This window comes from Cyrtonyx montezumae, unplaced genomic scaffold (genome assembly GCF_038088225.1).
Source record: "Cyrtonyx montezumae isolate F1298 unplaced genomic scaffold, pur_monq_1.0 scaffold_25, whole genome shotgun sequence".
In the NCBI taxonomy this organism is placed as follows: Eukaryota; Metazoa; Chordata; class Aves; order Galliformes; family Odontophoridae; genus Cyrtonyx; species Cyrtonyx montezumae.
This window is the reverse complement of record NW_027071992.1, coordinates 14276019-14296122: the sequence shown is the minus strand read 5'-3', so window position 1 is coordinate 14296122 and position 20104 is coordinate 14276019. Positions and strand designations below refer to the sequence as shown.

Sequence of the window (20104 nt, the reverse complement as noted above, 5' to 3'; positions counted from 1 at the left end):
TATTTACTTCTTTATGTGATCACAGAATTTATTTAGAGGTTACTACAGACCTGCAGGGGATAAAACCTTCTCACATTAGCTGTTCTGTGACTCGTGTTGGACTTCACAACAGAGTAACACTCATCAATTAGTGCACAACAGTATAGATAAACGTGTGTTCAGTATACTGCTTCAATCTTCAAAACACAAAGTAGTAGCTAAAGTCTGGAGAATGGAAAATAGGAAGGTCTAACAGTACCAATGAAATAAAAGGGATAGTGGCAATGCAGAAATCACACAGTTAAACTCATTTGCCTAGCTGTTACTTCTAGCATCAGCCACAGTTATTAAGTAGCAAAAGTCATTGAGTTGTCTTTCACCTCTCAACCCTTATTTACCATTTGCATTTCTCTCAGTAGTGTCCTCTGTTTAATTTTTATTTCTGTTCACCTAATATATTCACTTGCTTATGGGGCATGGCCAGGGTTTAGCCTCTACAAACACACACATTTGATTTTGATCAAATACATGTATATTTGATGAAAACAATCTGTTATCACTGCAATTTTGTTTTCTGGGATGGAAACACTTATCTATGCTTGTTTTTAGCAAAGACAACTCAAGGACTGAGTTTAGAATTGGCATTACCCTTTCAAAACAGAAAAAGAGAAAAGCCAGGTTCTACCCTCCCTTGAGTTCAAAGGTGACTCCTAGCAAGACCTCTGTGCACTGCACAGAGTCAGACATTTTCTCCCAGATAATCTTTCAGGCACTGAAAGAAAAATATTTCACAACGATATATCTCAAATTATGTACTAAGCCTTAGATCTTTATTTAATTTCCATTCTTTTCCCTCCCGAAGGTGATGCCATTCGCTCTTAACCTTTCTCCCTTATTGTGCAACTAAGACAAACTTTTATCACGGGGTTGGAAACCATTCTGTTTTTTTCTTACTCTGTTCGGTCCAAAGGTTAGCATTTCACAAAGTATCCTAAGGACATTTTCACTCCCAAGAAATATTCTGACAAGATTATATTTAACTCTGTTAAGTTCTCATGAGTGCAAAATGTGACGCGTGGTGCTCAGCAGCCTTGGGGAACACACCAGTCAACAGGGTTTGTGTTCTTCACAGCCCGAACCTTTCAGTACGCTACGTACATCTCATTAGAAACCCAAAGGATCAACAGATAGGTGAAAAATGTTTTTAAAGCCTGTCAGCAGCTTACTAGAGACAGCAAGGCTGCCTGGAGTTGGGCGGGCTCTGCACACCTGGCCTCAAACTCACCTTCCAACAGAGGAAATAAGGCCAACAGAGCTACCAGGCCCTGGTGATGCTGCAGGTAGCATGCTCCAGGACTGTGCCTCCTGTTTCTCTCTCTGGCAGTGTTCAAAGTGACAGGACAAGAAATGAGACAAAGCCACTCAGGACCCTGTAATAGATCCCAGAAAAAGCATGAGAGGGATAAGGGCCAGAGGCTGGCTGCCAGGAGAACAAGGGCACTAAAAAGCACCTTCACAGAAGCAATGCAAGTTCTGGCACAGCACAGCTGCAGAGCAGCCAAGGGAGCTTGCTGTCCCTCCACAAACACCCAGCATGGTGTTTTGGCACTACTTTCCTTGCCTGCACCCAGACAGTGGGAGCCATGTAGCAGGCAGGGTTCCAGGAGCAGGAGCAATCTGCTCAGGGGTTAACTCCCCATTTGCCCCATTCCTGATCACTAGGACTTCCTGCCACAGCAACATTACTCTCCTGTCCTCCTATACAAACCTATGTAGGTTACAGAGGATGCTGCTCCCTCCAGCTGCATGTGTCCCACTCTGGAGGCATTTTGTATTACTCTTCCCAGTGTCCTAAACCAGGACCACAGAGACTGTTCCAAACGTGGCTTTAGCTTCCATTAATATAATAAGCTCCGTACCTTACGATACCCAAAGTGGAAGCCCAGATCTTGTTTGCTTTTTAAACATCACCAGCCATCATGCACTTTATCTTCACATACTTCCCAGCGCATGTCCAAATGTGCCATCCACCCACCACTTATTAATAGTTTCAAGAGTTTTCCTTAAAACATATATGAGATTTAGGAAGTATTTTTGCTCCAGAAGCCTTCTGACCATTCTGTGCAAGCAGAGGGAATACTTCTATTTCACAAACTGGGTTTAATCTGCAGAATCATACTGCATCTGTTTCTAAATATCCCCTCTTAAAACCATTATGAAGAGCAGTCCTCATTTCTCTTTAAGGAGTAAAACCTAATCTGGATTTCTCAATTCAGAAAATCTTAACACCCAGACTCAATTTTTTTTTTTTTTGCTAAAGCAACTTACAGGTTCCAAGTAATAGAAATTTAATCTGCAAGGCTTCTCGCTTGCACTGGATAGGTCCTGCATGTCTGTGGTACAGACTCCACACCATGTGTCAGCAGCATCTGGTGCCGATGGCAGGATCTCAGGCTTGGTGCTCATGTCACTCTGTTGGGAGTGTTTCTTGACTTTCAGGTCTGGATTGGATTTTTCCCTAGGATATCATTGTATTTCAGTGAATCAGAGATCTATGGCTGGCCCATGATTTTGTCTTAATATTTTGGAGCTGCAGTGATTTCTTATGGAACACTTCGTAAAAGCCTGATGTGTTAGACAATACATAGTACACATCCACTTCTCCTTTTGCATAGTGATAAACTAAGAGTCACCTCTTCAGTTAACTGAGTTATTCTGGCACAACACTTAAGCACATGGAAGTCAGAAAACTCTCCTATGTCGTTTAAGATTCGGAATTCACCTCCTTCATCCTCAGTGATTGCTAAAAATGTATAACTTTTTTCTAAGTGATAAAAAATAATCTGCCTTTTGATTGTACCCACAGAAAAGGATTATTAAGAGCAACAAAGTATTTTCCCTAATTTCAGGCTTTAACCTGGTAAAGTTCTACACCTTGCTACATGTCAGGAGGGGATTTAGCCTTCAGCAGAAGAAAGAAGAATCAGGCCTCAATACTTATACAGGAACATTTTGATCAGTTAGCACAATCTAGAGGTTAAAAGTCCCAATATGCAACTGATCCAGGGAAAAATGAGCATGATGCTAAGTTTAAATTTTAAATATTCAATCAGACCAATGAAGCAGTTTCTCCAGGGTGCAACTTTAGGTTAATTTGCTGAAGGAGAAGCAGGTGGCAAAAAGTAACTGAGATTGAAACCCTCAGCCTTTATACCACATTTGCTTTTTCATCCTGTTTTCTTCATGAACTTAGTTCTCAGAACATGTTCCTAGCAAACCCCAGGAAAAGCATTCAGTAGGTCCATGAACATCAGAACAAGTCTCCACCCATGTCCATGACTGGAACTCTTACACTACAACAAGGACCTGTGGGCTGCAGAGCTACAGACCATGAGATAAGTGGACTCATGTGTATGAACACAAGAGAGGATGCTGCAGGCCAGGGCAGTGGGATGTCTCCAGACTCCAGATGTGCCAGTCTGCCCCACCACATGAACGTGGAACTGTTGAGATTCATAACACAGCTATATTTAGTGCTATTTTTCTCTTTCTTGCATGCTTATCTCAATATCAATACTTCTTCCTCCTCAGCCCAGTTGTTTCCCAAGGACCCTGTTTCAACCTGCAAGGAAGTTCTCACCAAATGATAACTGCATTGAACAAGAAACCATTCCGTCACATTTTCCCAAGTCCTAGTGGCTCCTTCTTTGCCTCTGAGCCCACATGCCACTTGTGGAGCTACCGTGCTGGGTGTTTGCACTTTTTCAGCTCTAAAAGATAACCTGGTGAGGGGAGGACACTCAGTTTCATAAAACTGCATGACCTCTTGAGGAGCACTCACTCCAAGCAGAAAGCTGTCAGCTCAGGTAGTCTTGGCCTTGGAGCTTCTCACTTCACACCAAACCTCAAATATCGTATAAGGAAATCAAACCTCAGCTGTTTTGAGGATTGGCTGCAGCACCACAACAAAACAAGTTTGGTTTTTTTGTTTTTTTTTTTTTCTCAAAGCCTACACTCAGCATAGAAAAGAATGGTGTTTTGGCTTAGAGGCCTTGGAAAAAACAGAGTTCAGTTTTTCCATTCTGTCACTGTTCTAGCAAAACCCTGCAGGTAAATAGTCCTCACTTGTTTATACTGATGCCTCATGGAGACACTCGGGAATTCTGAATAATGCCTAAATTCATAGCCAGCCAGGAATATCATAAGGTAGGGCTTATTTGTATTGCTCAAGCATATGTCTGAAGAAACAGATACTTCCAAGAATTTTACTTATTTTATAACCCTCCAACAGGGCAGGTACCTGGAAGGAAACACTCCACAGTAAAACACAGCAGTTAATAAACTGCTTTTCCCCAGAGAACTCAAGCACCTGCAAAAAGCAAGCTGAGGTCATCGCCACCCTGTCACCAGAGCTGTGACTTGTTCGCAGCAGGGAGAGAGGGTTTGACCAGGACACAGCAGTTCTACAACCCACACGTGATATCCATTAGGCTGCAAGACCTTGACAGCAGTTTGATTCATAGCTTTAAGTCACATAAGGTTTAATGCAAGCATAAATTACAAGTAGATGATTTAAAGCAGAAACATCCAGATGAAAAGCGGAATGTAAAGTGAGCGTGGTCTCACCACAGACAGAAACACAACCTACATGCAAATAGCAGATGCCACTCCAACAAGAGCAGAACTTCACCTGAAATTTGTGTTAGATAGTTACATTGGTTACATTCTGGATTTACAATGGGTACATGCTGGGTTTACTTTGAGTATGTGCTGAATCTTGCTGGATTCTTACACCAGTTTTGGATTCAGTGTATTTAAAAGAATAGGGCATTTCTCTAATCTAAAGGAGATCCTGACTTGGTTTCATCAAGAGTAGTGTGACAGTTCAAATGTGGTACATGGCCAGTGGTCCCATGTGTGTTGAAGGTTATATAAAAGGGAAGAACATAGCTCCTATTCTTTTTCTTTAATACTATTAAGGACACAATCATTAAATGAGAGAATACCCTCAAGGCTGGAAAATCCTCGGGGAGCAGAGTACAGGAGCTGACACCCGGACATGGGATTAGTTTCCTTGGTTATTAGAGCTGGCTGAACTGTTTTAGCAAGCATAGGTACCTAATTTAATTACATATTAGACTAAACACTTTTGATTACTATTCAGCCAGCCAGAATTAATGAATTTCTAAGTCCTTCTTCCATCATAAAATGTCTCTACCCTCCAGTCTTTTTATCTCTTTTGTTTTCCAAGCTCTTCTGCAACTCACCTCTCTCAAGACAGATGTTTACTGCTGTACTAACTTGCATGATTTTTTTTTATGATGGCGATGCCCCTTAAACTCATTTCCACAGTTTATGATTTGATTCTTGGGTCACCAGGGAAAGCATCTGAGCCACAAAAAAAGTCTAATAAAGCACTAGGATTCTGATTTTCTCATACACTATTTAAAACAGAGTCCATTTAAAAGCAGAGCCCTGAATAAAGCTCTGTTGACTTTGAATTCCACACACTAGACATTAGCTTCTGATCTACTTGGCATCTGCACGCTTCTTTAACCATTGTTTTTCTTCTTCCAGAGCATAACTGACAAATTATTGAAATCTGATTTGTTTTAACCACATAGTTTAACCTGATGAAATTGGCTAATTTACTAAATCATCTTCTGCTGTATATATCTCTAAAAGCAGATCACAGATTCCTGGGTCAGATACTGAGTGGCAGGAGGAAGTTTGGAAAGCAAGGTTTCTCACTTTCCACAGAGACAAACTTGAAGCAATTCTACTGAAGCCCACAGTGTTACATTATTGCCAATGATTGTTTTTCTGTGCAATAAAGTCCCTCTTTAGATCATGCTGCAGCAAGCAAGACAGGAGGAGATGAAGTTATGAACCCTTATCAGTGTGTTCGGTACCTGCAGCCATGCAAGGATGACATTTTCAAGGCTACGTGTGTACTTTCATCCCAGGGATATCCTAGCTCAGAGCAATCCAATCTCTCAGCACACCTACAGCCCCCAAAATAGCTCCTGCCATCTGAAGGCAGCGATTAATCCCTGAGATTGAGCATTAAAGTGCCAGATTCTTCCAGTCAGTGCGATGCAAACATGAGCCCTGCACCAACACACTGATGAATTTACAGGCCAAACCCAAAGTTATTAATTCAGTTCATATGGCTTGAGAAATGAAACCAGGAATTCCATTTTATCACTCACTTCTCTTAAAAACTGGCTTATATCCTTTACTTTTCCCTACAACTCAAACGTAACAAAATTCTTATCAAATTTCTGTTTTAGAAAGAATTTAGAACCATTTGAAAGGTGTGCTTGGACAGCAGCAGTAATTGAAAAAAGCTACTGTCACCTCTTTAACTCAAAATTGAAATGGAAGAGTGGTATTCACATATTTTCTTAGAACTCCTGTAACTCAGAAGTAGAGGGAAAATTCTGCTTTGCTGCCTAATGACTACTGGCTTTGAAGTCAATGCAACTATTGCTCTTTTTTATTTACAAGCTCTTGTTTTCAAATAGAGCACTTTTGGGAATGAGTGTTTTACTTGAATTAATTGCTTTTCCTGTTTGGGGAAAAACAAACAAACAGGTCTATTCATTTAGAGGATTTGGCAACTGCAGATCTACAGTTATATTTTTGGAATAGGTATGTGACAAAGAACGTTGACTCATAAATTCAGTAAACATGTGGGATTTACAAATTAATCCAATAAGGCCATTATGCTGATGCTCCAGAGGCCTAGTCACCATGAGGAGGAGAAAGGACACTAATTCTAAAATGATTTCCCTAAAGTCATTTTCATGTTCAGAAGAGCAAATTTCCCCTTCGGTAGTGTTAGTTTGGGAGAGAATGTCAAGATAGCAAGATGCAACAGAAACCTGTGCATATGGAAGTGTATTTCACATTACACATCAGTGCTTCAAGAAAAACAAAACGGCCTTTATCCAGATTTGCTGTTGTTCTACACTACAGTGACTGAAAATTGGAGACAATTCCTTAAGATCAAGTACTAAAAGCCACTGTGACCATCCGTAACTCATGACTCATACTAATTTCAGCAGCTGTTCATAGCCATGACTAGCTCCAAAAGCAGGCTATTAGTAACATCCCTCCAACAATTAATATAATTAATGAATTGGCAATACAAGTGTTAACACAAAATCCCTCTGTTCCCTAGGCTGTATGAACCATGCTGATTTGGTATTTACATTTATCCTCTGCACCTCTGTCCTATCAGCTACTCTCTGTTCCAACTACCAATGTAAACATCACTCTCAAAGGACTGGATTATAATCTCTTTTACAGGAGTTTAAATACGGAGTAGCTCCTGAGGATTGCTGAAACTGCACAAGTGAAAGAAAAGAGCCAGATCTTCACATGGAGCTCCCACTCTGCATTCCAACAAAGGCACATCTGCCCAAAATGCAAACATTTCTGTGTTCCTTACAGGAATTAGCTACTGAACTTTCAGTTCAGTACAGTGGTTATATTGCATATATGCACATCCTATAGACACATCCTGAAAAGTATGCGGAGAAGCATTTTTCACTGCTGCCTTATGAATTCTTAGATAAGGCAGGCTAAATTCCTGGTTGACACAACCCAAAAATGCTTAAAATATTTATAAGACATTGCCCTCTAGAGGAAACGAAGAAAAATCTATGTTTTAGCAGCACTTTTCTACAGGTGAAAATAGGAAGCACAGTTTTCAACAGAGTAACTAGTGTATCAGAAACCATCTTCAGTGAGAACTTCACACCCTGGTTTGACTCTGTTTTCAATGAGCTTTCAAGAGGGAATTCCCAGTCTCTTGCTCATATTCTCCATCTGGCCTCCGTGTTCTACCTGCACCACAAAATTTACTGACTACAAAGCATCTCTGCTTATTCCTTCAATATCAGAACAAAAATAGTCCAAGCAGGCTGCAAAAAATCTGCAGCATTTATTAATTCCTCCGTTATCATTACATAAATTGAAGCAAGTCAATGTAGATAAGGACAAGAATCGGAAAACCACTGCCTTTTGTTTCCTCAAATAGTTAATCTGCTGGCCTGAACCCAATCCAGTGACCAAGTAAGGAACCAGTCAAAATCATTGCTGTATTTATCAACTCTTAATTTTGCCTTGGTATTATTTTTTTTTTCCAGATCATTCAGCTTTCTATAATACCTACTAAGGAGAAATGAAAACAAAAACAAAGAAAAAAAAGAAAACAGGAGACTTCATAATCATTCTAAACTATAGAAGAATCTTAGTCATCACAGGAAAGAACAGTCTCCTTTAGTCAGATTCAATGATTTCACTGCATTTTGAAAAAGCCTAAACCTGCATTCCATCTACTCACTTCTGACAGATGCTCTTACTGAGGTCATTATCCTGGCCAGCCTTCCTGAGTCTTGGATGCTCCAGTGTGACATCTGCTGCTAACAACACTTCCTCTACTCTTCTCCTGTCTACACAGGTACAAGTTGATCTTCTAGACATGACCCAAACCTTGTCACTGTGCAAACACTCCCTGCCATGCCTACAAACTTACCTTTTCACTGCTACCAGTCTGTTAAAATATCTCTGGAGGCCTGGGCAATCTTTCTGAGCATCACACATTTCATCCAGAGTAAGCCACAAGAATGGTGAGTGATGCTAAAGAGCCTGCAACTTACAGCCCTTCCCATCTTAGCCTACATCTGATAGAAAGGAGACAGAAAAATAAGTTTAAAGGAGCATGAAATACTGGTCTGTGCCTGGAGGCAAGTGTCGCATCAGATAAGAAGAGCAATAAGTTTTCTACAGGAGAAAAAAAGAATAGCCAAAAGCCATTCACAGCCGCAGCTGTCCCTGGTGATGCATACCTACCTTTCTACCAATCACACCTGCATCTCCCATACCTGTACCCTCACCTGTGCCAATAGATGGCAGGCTCCTGTTGATGCTGAACACAGCCCTTGCCTGTGGAACCATCTCCTGTTCATCATCCTTCAGCCCTCCCTGCTCCTCTCCTTGCCTGGCCAGGCCTGATTCCCAGTGACAGGGGATTTAAGCTGTAGATTTTAAGCTGCCAACTCCTGTTCGTGCTCATAGCCCTGGAGGGTCACAGCTGAGCCCTAGTGCACCTGGTGGGATCACAACTATCACACCCAAAGGTACATGAGGTTGAGAAGATAGGATTGCATCCTCCTTGCAGAGCAAAAATCTTCTGTGAATTAAGAGTGCTGCTCTGCTTAGTCCAATGCCATGAGAGAAGATCTTTCAATGGAGACTAGAGAAGACATGCCCTTCCAAGGTTCATGGCACAACACTCACTGTGAGTGGAAAAGGACAATTGTTGGCCTCACGGACATCATTCTCCAGCACACAGCTCACTATTTGCAAAACTGTGGACTTCCAGAATATGAAGAGCAGTTCACATTTACAGATTAGAAGAGACACTGTGAATGACTGACTGCACATTGCAAATTGGTGTGTAAGGGCACAAGCATTATAGGAAGAGCAAGAATAATGGGCACAAAATGTTCCTTGCTCATGTTTCTGAACATCTATCTCTTTAATTATTGATGACCGAAGCACTGTACTGTGCTAGCAAATGCAGTGCCGAGGAGGCTATGAAATTATTCTTCTGTGGCTGAAGGCCTCACCTGCTTCCTGCCTGGGTGGTGGAGAAAAGTGACCCTATTTTGTGCATTACAGCAGTTTTCCACTTAGTAAGTTCTGCTGCACCCTGACTGTGTTTCAATGACTTTACAGCATGGGATGTCTGCTGCATGGAGGGCTGGAAGCCCACTCAAGATGGAAAGGGGCTCTTGTTCTCACTTTGGTGTCAGGGGCAAATGACAGGAACCCAAAGAAGCTGTTCCCACAGCAAATGAGCTGGGAGGACACTAATACCTCCCAGGTAGTGGTCTTCTCTTGTAATTATAGCATGGCCAGAACATCAAATTAAAAGGAGATGAACAGACCTACATTTGGCAACAAGATATGGCCTTCTAAGCATGGTTTCCATAGGTCATTGAAGCAAAGCAAAAATATCCCTCCAAAATGCCCAAGACAACCCATTCTGTCATCTCTGAAGCTTTTCCACCTCCCAAGGCAACACTACCAACCTTTGTGTGAGTCTTTTCAAGACTGATGCAATCCCTCTGAAAGCAAAGTGTGCAGAGCCACAGCTCAGGAGTGTTTGCTGCAGATGGCCCTGGGGATGTTGCCTAATTCTTCAAGTATTCCCTCTGTATCACAGTTCCTACAGAATTAGGTGAGATCTGTTTTTGCTGGCAACAGTATGTAAAAAGCTTCCAAAATTTTGGAGGGACTGTGTGAACATATGTAGGACAGGAGCTATTTAAACCAGTCTCACCGTCATTTTTTAGGGTTGCTAGATAAAACCGAGCTGAGGGAAATGACAAATACGATGCAAAGAAGGTTTGGGAAAGTCTGTTGAGGAGGTTATAGTGTTGGGATTCTGCAGAAGAACATCACTACCAGAGTGATGGTCCACAGCTCCAAAGAGGCTGGAGTCATCATGGTGAGGTTGACAGAAAGACAGGAACCAGAGGGTGTGGAAGGGAAGCAGGCGAACCCACACACAGATTAACACAGCAAAGACAACAAACAAGCTAAATGATCTCTGCTGAGTCTGAGGATTAGTGACCTTCTGCTTAAGTCTCTTACTCTTGAGAGAGGATTTAGGATAAAGCTCATTTCTGCACAGCAATTTATTTCTCAACATGTGTGGCTAAGTCTGCCCGTAACTGTCTTTCCTGAAGACTTAAAAGAAGGGAAGAACAACACCCCTTTCTTCATTTCTTAGTCTCTTATAAGAGAGGTGGTTAGTATTCAGTATCAGAGCAAAACACAGCAGCCATTCCTCAGAGATGGCTCCATGCTCTAGCATACAAGGCTTTCAGAGCATGGGGAGACTCCTGCTGTGTCTGAGAACCAAAATTCACGTTTCCTCCCATTTTGCACAGATGAGGCACACACGTTCACCATCTCCCTGCTCACAGAAGATCAACAGGAGGAGAAACCCTCTAGCCAAGAGCCCTGAATGCTGCTTATTTTCCATTCTCAGGTTCAGAGGGTGTATCAACCTACACTGCCTGTCTGTGCCCCTGACAACGAGCCCCAGGTCCCAGCCTCTGTGCCCCAGTCTATCACTTTGCAGCATGAAGATTGTTAATAAGATAAAAATAAAGGAAACAAATTCAACCTCACAATAGACTGGGGGCATTTTTTAGGTCAGTTATGTGAAATCTATTTCCTGAGATTGCCTTTGGAGGCTGTGCTCTCCAAGACCACTGTGCTTGTTTTTTCTCTGTGTAGTCAGTGCTGTTAATATTTTAACAAGGAGCTCCCACATAAATGTTTGCCCCTTGGCCAAGGGCAAAGGCCCAGGATACATTTCCATTTGTTTTCCTATTAAAACAAAAATATTTTCTTATGAACATAACCAGGAGAAGGCCCTACTAACACCAGGCAGTACAGCTGCTTACACTGAGCAGCACTTTGTGTTGGCAGCACTTCTGTTTTGGGAAGGAGGTAAGGAAACAAAGCAAAACAGAGCAATTGATCTGTGCAACCTGACATGCCCAGGAGGTGGGAGGGTGGTGAGAGAAAGTATTCTGTGATGACCAGAGGAATTTTCTTGGGGTGGTTTCTCCCGAAAGAGGGATGTTTAAAGGAGACTGTTCTGCTGAGCAGCACATAAATCCACAACAATTTCCAGAGAAGCATAAGTTCATCACAGGCAGAGAAACCTGAAAACCTCTTCTTCCCTCATACTGTGTGCTTTCATAGGCCTTAACTCCTGATCCTACTGAAGAATGGATTTATTGCCAAAAACTTCAGCCGAGGGCTCCAGCTGATAAGCAGAGGAAGCACAGCCAGGGCATGGTTTGTCTCACCATACATCAAATCAGGAAATCACTAAGACCTACAGGGAATCAGTTAAACTAAACCTTGCTTACCATCCCTACACACCAGCCAGCACCCACGGAGCAACACAGCGCTGAAAAAATTTTGCAGATGCTTCAATGACAACTATGGCTCCTGAAGTGGCTACAGCGAGTACTGCAGGAGCAGCATCTCACCAAAGCACAGCTGGAAGCAGCGCCCCATAGAAAATGTGAAATTGGAGTACTGCGCTTTGATAACAAAGAGTGACTGCACTTGGGGAGTTTTTCATCCTGACAAGGAAAACTATTGTGAGGATAAGCGTAAAACAGGTTATGATAGAAAAGCCATTCAGTTCAAACTTCCAGGGAAGAAGCCAATAAAAAGTGCATAGAAATATCACTTTACAAAGTACAGCCTCAAATTTTTGAGGAGCTCTGCTCAGATGCAACAAAGGTCCCCATTCTTCACTCCCATTTCCTCTGCATCTCCATGCACCCACAGCTCCCAGCAAGAGGGCAAAGAAGAGCACACTCTTGAAGAACTCTTTTCAAGTTGAATTTGGCTCTGAATACAGCCAGGGGCTGTCTATTGCATTTCCAGCACCAACAAGTACTGTTTTGACATAGAACCCAACATTTCATCCAAGTGCGCATACAGCCCAGTGCTGTTATTGACTGCTGCAGTCAAGCAGCAGAAAGTGCTTTGTCCATTTTGACATCCGTAATTTGGTTAGATGCTCAGAGTCACACTTTGCAATCAGCTACTAACACTTACAGATAAATGGGACTGTGTTTAGGATGTCCATGTATTGTGCATCTACTGAGAATTTTTAGGAGGACCAGGACATTGCCTTCACACTCCCAGTCAACTTGGAGCACACAGATGTGACATACAGAAGCAGCAAGCCCTCCAGAGAGACCTCTGCTGAAAACCTCTAACTTAGGTGTAAGTCCAAGCTTTGCCTTCAGTGCAGATGCTTTAAAGCTCATTCTCTATTCTACTGCATGTCTGATTTCTGAAAATCTTTCTCAGCACCTTCAAAAATAAACTGATTTCCCCTGACATTCGGTATGCTGTATCTCATGCCAGGGAGGAGTCTGCACAAGTCCCCCAGGATACTGGCTGAGGAGAAGAGACTAAGAAAAGGCCACACAAAGTTACGGCTGTCAAAACATTTATCTGTACATTTTCTGGAAGCTACTCCAGACTGTGGAGTAAGAAGAAGGCAGGCACTTATCTGACTGTATTTCACACATGGCACTGTTTGGTCTTTTCTGGAAATGGGGAATGTGATAGTTTGGAGAGGTGGTTGGGTTTCCTCAGTGACAAAATGATAATCATATCTCATGTTTATACCATACTGTCATCAGCTGAAATATATCTTACTTAGCTTTCTTTCAAAAACAGCTGGAATTTGCAGAGATTTTAAAGATTGGATGTACATAATAGCCCTGTCCAAGCATTGCAGCTATGTTTGATGAGAGTCATAATCAAATATTTCAAAGTGAATGATATTCATGATAAAATAATTCTTCAGCAGTCCTCCCAGGACTTTCTCAATGAAGGCCCAGTCATGCTCAAGAAAGGAAAGATTCATCTGTCATCTGCAGGAATACCAACAGTCTCCCTCCAGTGAATGAGTAATTGCCTAAAATGAGAGGAATAGTTCCAAAATACTTAAGAAGTTGTTATCAGGAGAAAAATAACCCATGTGTTTTGGAGATACAGTTCTATAACGGAAGATACATAAATACACAGGGTTTTGACTAACCTTTATTCAGTACTTCAATACAGCTCATTTCCCTGCTATTGTATTTGATAGACATAATTTGCTAACTCTTAAGAGAGCAACAATTTTCCCTCAGTCACTGACAACAAAAACACACCACCTACACCATTCCTTTCTAATATAATAACACCCTGTTAAGAAAAGGCCTTTGATTATTACATTACTGCACAGTTTTTCCCTAAGTGAAAATAAACAAAACAAAACAAAACAAAAAAACAAGCTCAGCAATTATCAACTTGTTTCTGCTGTTTTCACATCAGATCAGTTGGAATTTAAATAAATAATAGTTCTTTTAAGAAGTCAGAACAGATTTGGCTTCCCAAGCAGAGGGTGACAGATGAGAGGTGCCCTATGAGACACTTCACACTGCTCTTCTGCACAGTGCCTGACCCTGTCACTGCTTCAGGAGCCAAGGACTGCAGACATAGGACTTGCCCCTGGCAGCGCTGAAAGAGCCCCACACCAGGAACATTTGTGCCTTCCCAGTGCAGTGACAGTGGAAGAGAGGCTAGCTGAGGTGCAAAGCAATTAAAGATTGTAGAATTAAAAATAAAATAAAATAAAAGAACTTAATAGTTTGATTCTAAAATTCAAGTTGACTGAATGCAAAAAATATATTACTTATGGGAGATTTCTGAAATCAATTTGTCCAAGGCTACCCAGTCAGCTGCAGCTCCCCTCATCTTTTCTGCATCCTCTAGAGAAAGACTGCCCCCATATGATGGTCAGCAGAAGGGGACCACAGAGCACTGCCTCTCCTCCCCCATTGTCCACCACACTGGCTTAGCCCTTTGACACATTGCAGGATGGAGCTGGATGACCCAAAGACCATGTACGTGCTCACATTTCTGCCAGCCCTGCTCACGTTTCTGCTCAGCCTCCATGAAAGAGGAAGAGCTATGAGTCTCTCCACATTTTCAGTGCAGAGGGTTTTAACTTTGCTGACCACACAAAGGCTACATGAAGCATACCACACTGCAAACCACAGCACTCATACACTTTTGTCTCAACCCAGAAGAGTTTTTCACCCATTCAGTAACTTCGTCAAAGAACAGTCGACTAAGTTAAACACAGATGTTTTAGATGCTGAAAATAAATCACATTTTGAGTAAGAGATGCCCTAAATTTTGGCCTAAATTGGGTGTGGAAGAGTCTAAAATGGGATCATAAGAACAACGATGCTGGCCCATATTGCCAAAAGTAGGAAGCCTGTCTTTATTAATGATAAAAAATATCTCAGCTGGGGGAAATGGAACACATGGCTCTCATTAGCAACAGCCACATCTTGCTGGTTTAATAACAGTTTTCAGAAAGGGACAAACCCCACATAAAGTCTTGAGGGATAGCATAATAAGAACAGATATCTCAACACTTTGCATTCCATTGGGTATTGTCTCTCTTCTTCCATTAACAACAAGATAACATTATCGCTGGCCTCTGCAGACAATTCCTTTGCATTTTAGGAACAGAGACATTTGGCAAAGAGGAAGCAGCATACTAACTACTTTTTGCCACAAAACCCTTCAAATCTGGGAGTGCGAGTGATCAGCTCGTTTGCAGTCGCAGTACCAATCTTTATACACCCAGTGAATTACAGGCTGAAAGTTACAGAGGGCTGTTATCACATCTGCAAATCCATGGCTGGATTCACCTTCCCAGCATTCACAGATGGAGAGGTCACTGCTTCCATTCTGCCACATGGCAGGATCAGGAGCAATAGCCAGCCTGAATCACAGCCACAGACCCACTTGCAGAGCTGCAGGATGCTCACTGCCCACTGGGAGCAAGGGCTGTGCATTTTGCAGGGTTTTCACTTGGAAGCGTTGCCAAGGCTGTAGTGGCTTTGCAAACCTAACAACTGAAGCAGCAGATAAATAACCAATGACTCTTGTCACCATCAGTGAGTCTAGCAGACCACAAAGAGAAAAGCTGATCCACAACTGACTTTACAGCATGCAGAAATTGAAAGGTAAAAAAGAAAGAATAATCAGTATCATTGCAAGAACCTTCATGTCTGATTTGAACTCCTGAAGGCTGCAGGTTTTCTGGGACAGGAGACAGCAAAAGAGAGCAAATGAAATAAAATCAAAGGGAATTTATTGAAATGAAGTTGTTTCAATCTGGAAAACACAAAATCTCTTGCTTTGAAAAAAGTCTCAGATAACATTTAGCTGTCAAAAAACCTTTCCTCCAGTCAAATGTTTCAAGAAAAATAAGATGTACCAGCAAAAAAAAATTCCAGTGGTGCTGAGTAGTTTTTACTTAAAAAAAAAAAAAGTTTTATCTAAACCCTGAAAGAATCCTGCTTTAGTGCAGACTCTTCAACTCTTACAATACACTACATTTTGACATAATGACCCCTCAAACATTTCCAGTGGACGTGCAAGTAGCAGATGTAGGCTAATTATTGATGTGCTTTTGTTACTTGATTTTTGCAGATCCCTAAGAAGCCCACAGCTCCCCTAGAAACTGGACAGCAGTCAAAACCTCTGCTCCCAGCCTCAAACCAGCACTGACTGTGACCTGCACCACATGCAGCTCTTCCAACCTTACCTTGCACCGGTGACATCCACGCCAACCATGAGCTGTCCATTTAGGGAGAGGATTTCATCCTTCAGCCGCACCCTCCCGCACTTCCCAGCTGGGCTGTTCTTCTTCAAGTCCGTCACCCAGATGCACCCTACGTCGAGCACCGGCCCCTTATGTCCTTTTCTCTTCTTTCCTCCTCGCCGCTTCTCCCCATAGTCCCCCAGTGCAGGGATGTTCCCAAAGCTAAGACCCAGAACCTCTGTTTTCCGCATCTCCTGAGCCAGGTAAACAGTGCAGATCTCTGTATCTGAAGCCCCACAGCTCCCTGCCTGCAGTTTGCTCTCATCCACCGAGAAATTGAGCTGGATGTACTCACTCAGCTTTTGGACAGCTGCATGGCACAGCTTCTGCTCGGCCCCCTCAGCCCCCTCCCGGCGGCTGTTCTGCAGCCATTGCCATAGGAGGGGCAGGAAGACCCCCGCGTTGTCCTGTGTGATGGGCATTGCCGTCTCCGAGCATCCCCTCATTGGCTCCCCAGATCTTGGCTTGGCCGCCCGCAGCAGCCCGCTGTGCTCCTATGGGCCATGCTGGAGCAGGGATGGATGCCCAAAGCAGGCCCCATCTGATCTCACAGGGACAGTGTTTGGGCTCTCTTTGACCACAGGCACAGCCAAGGCAGCACACTTCTTGCGGACACACCACAGGCGGTGGATGAAGCAGCGCGGAGCTTCTGTGTCTGTCTACACCTTGCCGTCAGGATCTCCTCTCCACTGGGAACGACATCTCCTTCCCACCACAGTCACTGTGCCTGCAAAGAGAAACAGCACAGTTAGTAAACAGGAGGGCCAAGAGCTGAACCAGCCCCAGCACCCCACCCGGGGCAGCACCCGCAGCGGCTTCAATGGCCAAAGCCGCTCTCCTGCGATTTACCACTTGAGGGCACCAACTGCTCTTCTCAGCAAGGGAATAAAAGGTCACCTTCAGCTCCTGACCTCTCCGACAAGACAGACAACCGACAGACCTACAGATAACACAACCTGCTGCTCGGAGGGGACACTGTGCGGCACGGCTCTCACCGTCACCTGAAGCTGGCTGATGCTGAAGGACAGGCAGGGACTGGCTGACAGACAACTACACCCAACCTGCGAATAAAACATCCAAGGGATGTGGTCACCCATCTCCCTTCGACATGAAGAGCTGTGTGGGTAAACTCCCCACTTCACAACACAGCCTGGAGGCACACAGGCAGCCACAGCTGGGCACTAGCAAGTACGAGGATGAGAAAGGTGCTCTCTGGGATCATTAGGATTATTTCTTATATAAGGAAAAACCCTGATGTGTGCAGTCTGAATCAGGTTCTTTTCAAGAGTGATTTTCCAGCAATGTATACTGCTCAGTGAGCTGTGCTCATGGCAGGCAGAAGAAAGCAAAAGCCCCAAGTGGGACACAGGTCTCACAAGTGGAGCTGCCACTGTATCAGACAAAACAGCCTGTAGCAATGGTCTACAGCCCAAAGAACATGAATAATCACAGAAACACAGATTATTCTGAGTTGGAAAGGACCTGTAAGGAACACTGTGCCCAACCCCTGGCTCCATGTAGGACCACTGAAACCCATACCCAATGAACGTTCTTCATATACCTCCTGAGCTCCATCAGCTCAGGGCTATGCCTGCTTCCCTGGACAGCCTGTTCCAAGCCCACCACCCTCTGGGGCAGAGCCTTTCCCTGACCCCCCAGCCCTCCCATGGCACAGCTCTGTTCAGCTCTGTCTCTGCTCCCTGTGAGGAGCTGCAGCTGCCATCAGGCCTCCCCGCAGCTCTGGGCCCAGCACACCCCAGAGCCCCAAGCTGCCCCTCACACACCTTGCCCTCCAGAACCTCACCTCCTTTGCAGCACTCCTTTGGACAAATAATAAAAGGCAGACTTACAAGATGCTGCTGGTCCAGACTTTGGATCCAAAGTTTCTGGGAATAGCTCTAAAAAGCAGGAGTGATCGTAGTGCCATATATGCACCAGGAAACATAGTTAAGAACTTTGATACTTGGATACCTACTTGCAGCATTGGTGAATCTATTGCATTTAGTACAAGACTTATGTCTTAGTTAAAATCTCAGATTCAATTTAAGACTAAAGTGGGTGCAATAAATCCACAGAGACAACGAGGCTGAATGGGTCAGGCTATCTGGTAATAACTGACACTGCTGTAATGGGAGAGCACAAGCACAAGATATCTGCTAGGGAAGTGAAGCAGCAGAAGACAGAGCATCCCGTGCCTTCAAAACAATATTCTTGCATAACTGATAGGACAAATATTCAGAGGAGAAATGCCTGTGGAGAAGGACATGTTGGGGGTGAGAAGATGGAAGGAAATTCGTGTAGAAGTGTCTGTGAAATGTTGAAATCTGCCATACACTAGGGATTGGAAACAGCAAAACAGAAATGCTTGGCTTCTATATGTACAGAAAAGAAGCAAAAAAAAAGAAAAATAAAAAACCTGCTAGGCAAGATTTCATGCAGTGAAGTTTAAAGGAAAAAGAAATCAAGGTGAGCTGCAGTTTCTCAAAGAAACAATATTTTGTGCTCAGAAAGCATGAACACAATAACATTTCAATGCAAAATAAGGATCAGAAGGCTTGGCAGCATCATGAGCTCTACATTTGCCTCAAAGACATGAAGAAAGACACTAAAAGGTTACCGAGTAGGAATTAAAGGATAGTGTGAACATTTGAGGAGAAACATGAGAAACATCAGGGCACAAAAACAGAATGAAAATCGTAAAAGATTGAAAAAAAATAGATTTTAGTATCCTTATTATGTATAGCAAAAGGCAGTATTAAAAAAACAGTGTTGCTCAAACAGTAGGAAAGTTATTGAAAAGTGACAGCAAAAGAGGCAATGTTGTTTTGATTTTGCTTTAGCTCTGCTATTCCCCTGCTAGGTACACAAGGTTGGTACACTTAACACTATGATACCCTGTCCCTGCAGAGGTGTGCTGTCCTCTCACTGTTCCATGGTGAGATCAGCACTGTCCCCAGTCAGACATTCTGGACCACTTGGGACAAACCCTCAGGGCCAACTGAAGCAATCTCAGATACCTGTCTTCCTGTCACGAGTGACCTCCCTTTTGGTCACAGCTCCGAGAGGTATGGAGCCAAAATGCAGGAAAAAGGCAAATGCAGTACCTCTCTTGAAGGGCAGAAAGAGAAGCAACAAAAGGATGCCTTATCAGTCACTTTTGGCCTCAATCCTCTAAATAACTCTAAAACAATCAAAGAATCATTTTGCTTATTCAGTGGAAGATAATAAAAATATGAGCAGCAGCAGAGGAGACAAGAAAAAAATACTTATAAAACCAAATTAATTTCTTTTCATATTAGAGAAGTTTTTAGGTGTCATTTATCTGGGCTTTATTGTAGCTTCTGACATCGTCTCAAACAACTTCCTTGTAAATAAACTACAGAAACATGATTAAATGACACCACTATAAAGCCATACCCAGGGAGTAGTTATTAATGGTATGCTGTGAAGACGGAGGGACACTGTGAGAGGAGCTCTGCTGGATCTATATAGTCTGGTTCTGCTCAGCATATTCATTAGTGACCTGGACGATAAAAGACAGTAAACTTATTAAATCTGCAGATTACATGAAGCTAGGAGTGACTGCAGACACACTGGAGAACAGGATTAGAATCCAAAATGATCTTCACAAAAATTTAAAACAGAAAAGTTATATGAAAATTGGGCTACAGTTCAAGGGAAAGCAAGAACTACTGCGAAGTATCAGAAAGGGAAAACTGCACACAAATAGTGCCAGGTAGGCAACAAACCTTATAGAAGAGATGTACTTGTTGTGAATCATACGTGTCAATGCAGACTGGCTGTTGTAGGGGAAAAAAGAAGGTCACTGTG

The 20104-nt window shown here is 42.9% G+C and overlaps 1 protein-coding gene across 1 annotated transcript in view; it reads right to left on the bottom strand.

Annotated features, from left to right (window-relative positions):
* Window positions 1-20104, bottom strand: part of PDZD2 (PDZ domain containing 2) — a 187238-nt gene that overhangs the window by 114491 nt on the left and 52643 nt on the right. The window contains exon 2 of the mRNA XM_065740008.1: window positions 16217-17000. Within this exon, the coding sequence (XP_065596080.1) occupies window positions 16217-16719 (503 nt within the window). The 5' untranslated portion in view covers window positions 16720-17000. The remainder of the gene's footprint in view (window positions 1-16216; window positions 17001-20104) is intronic.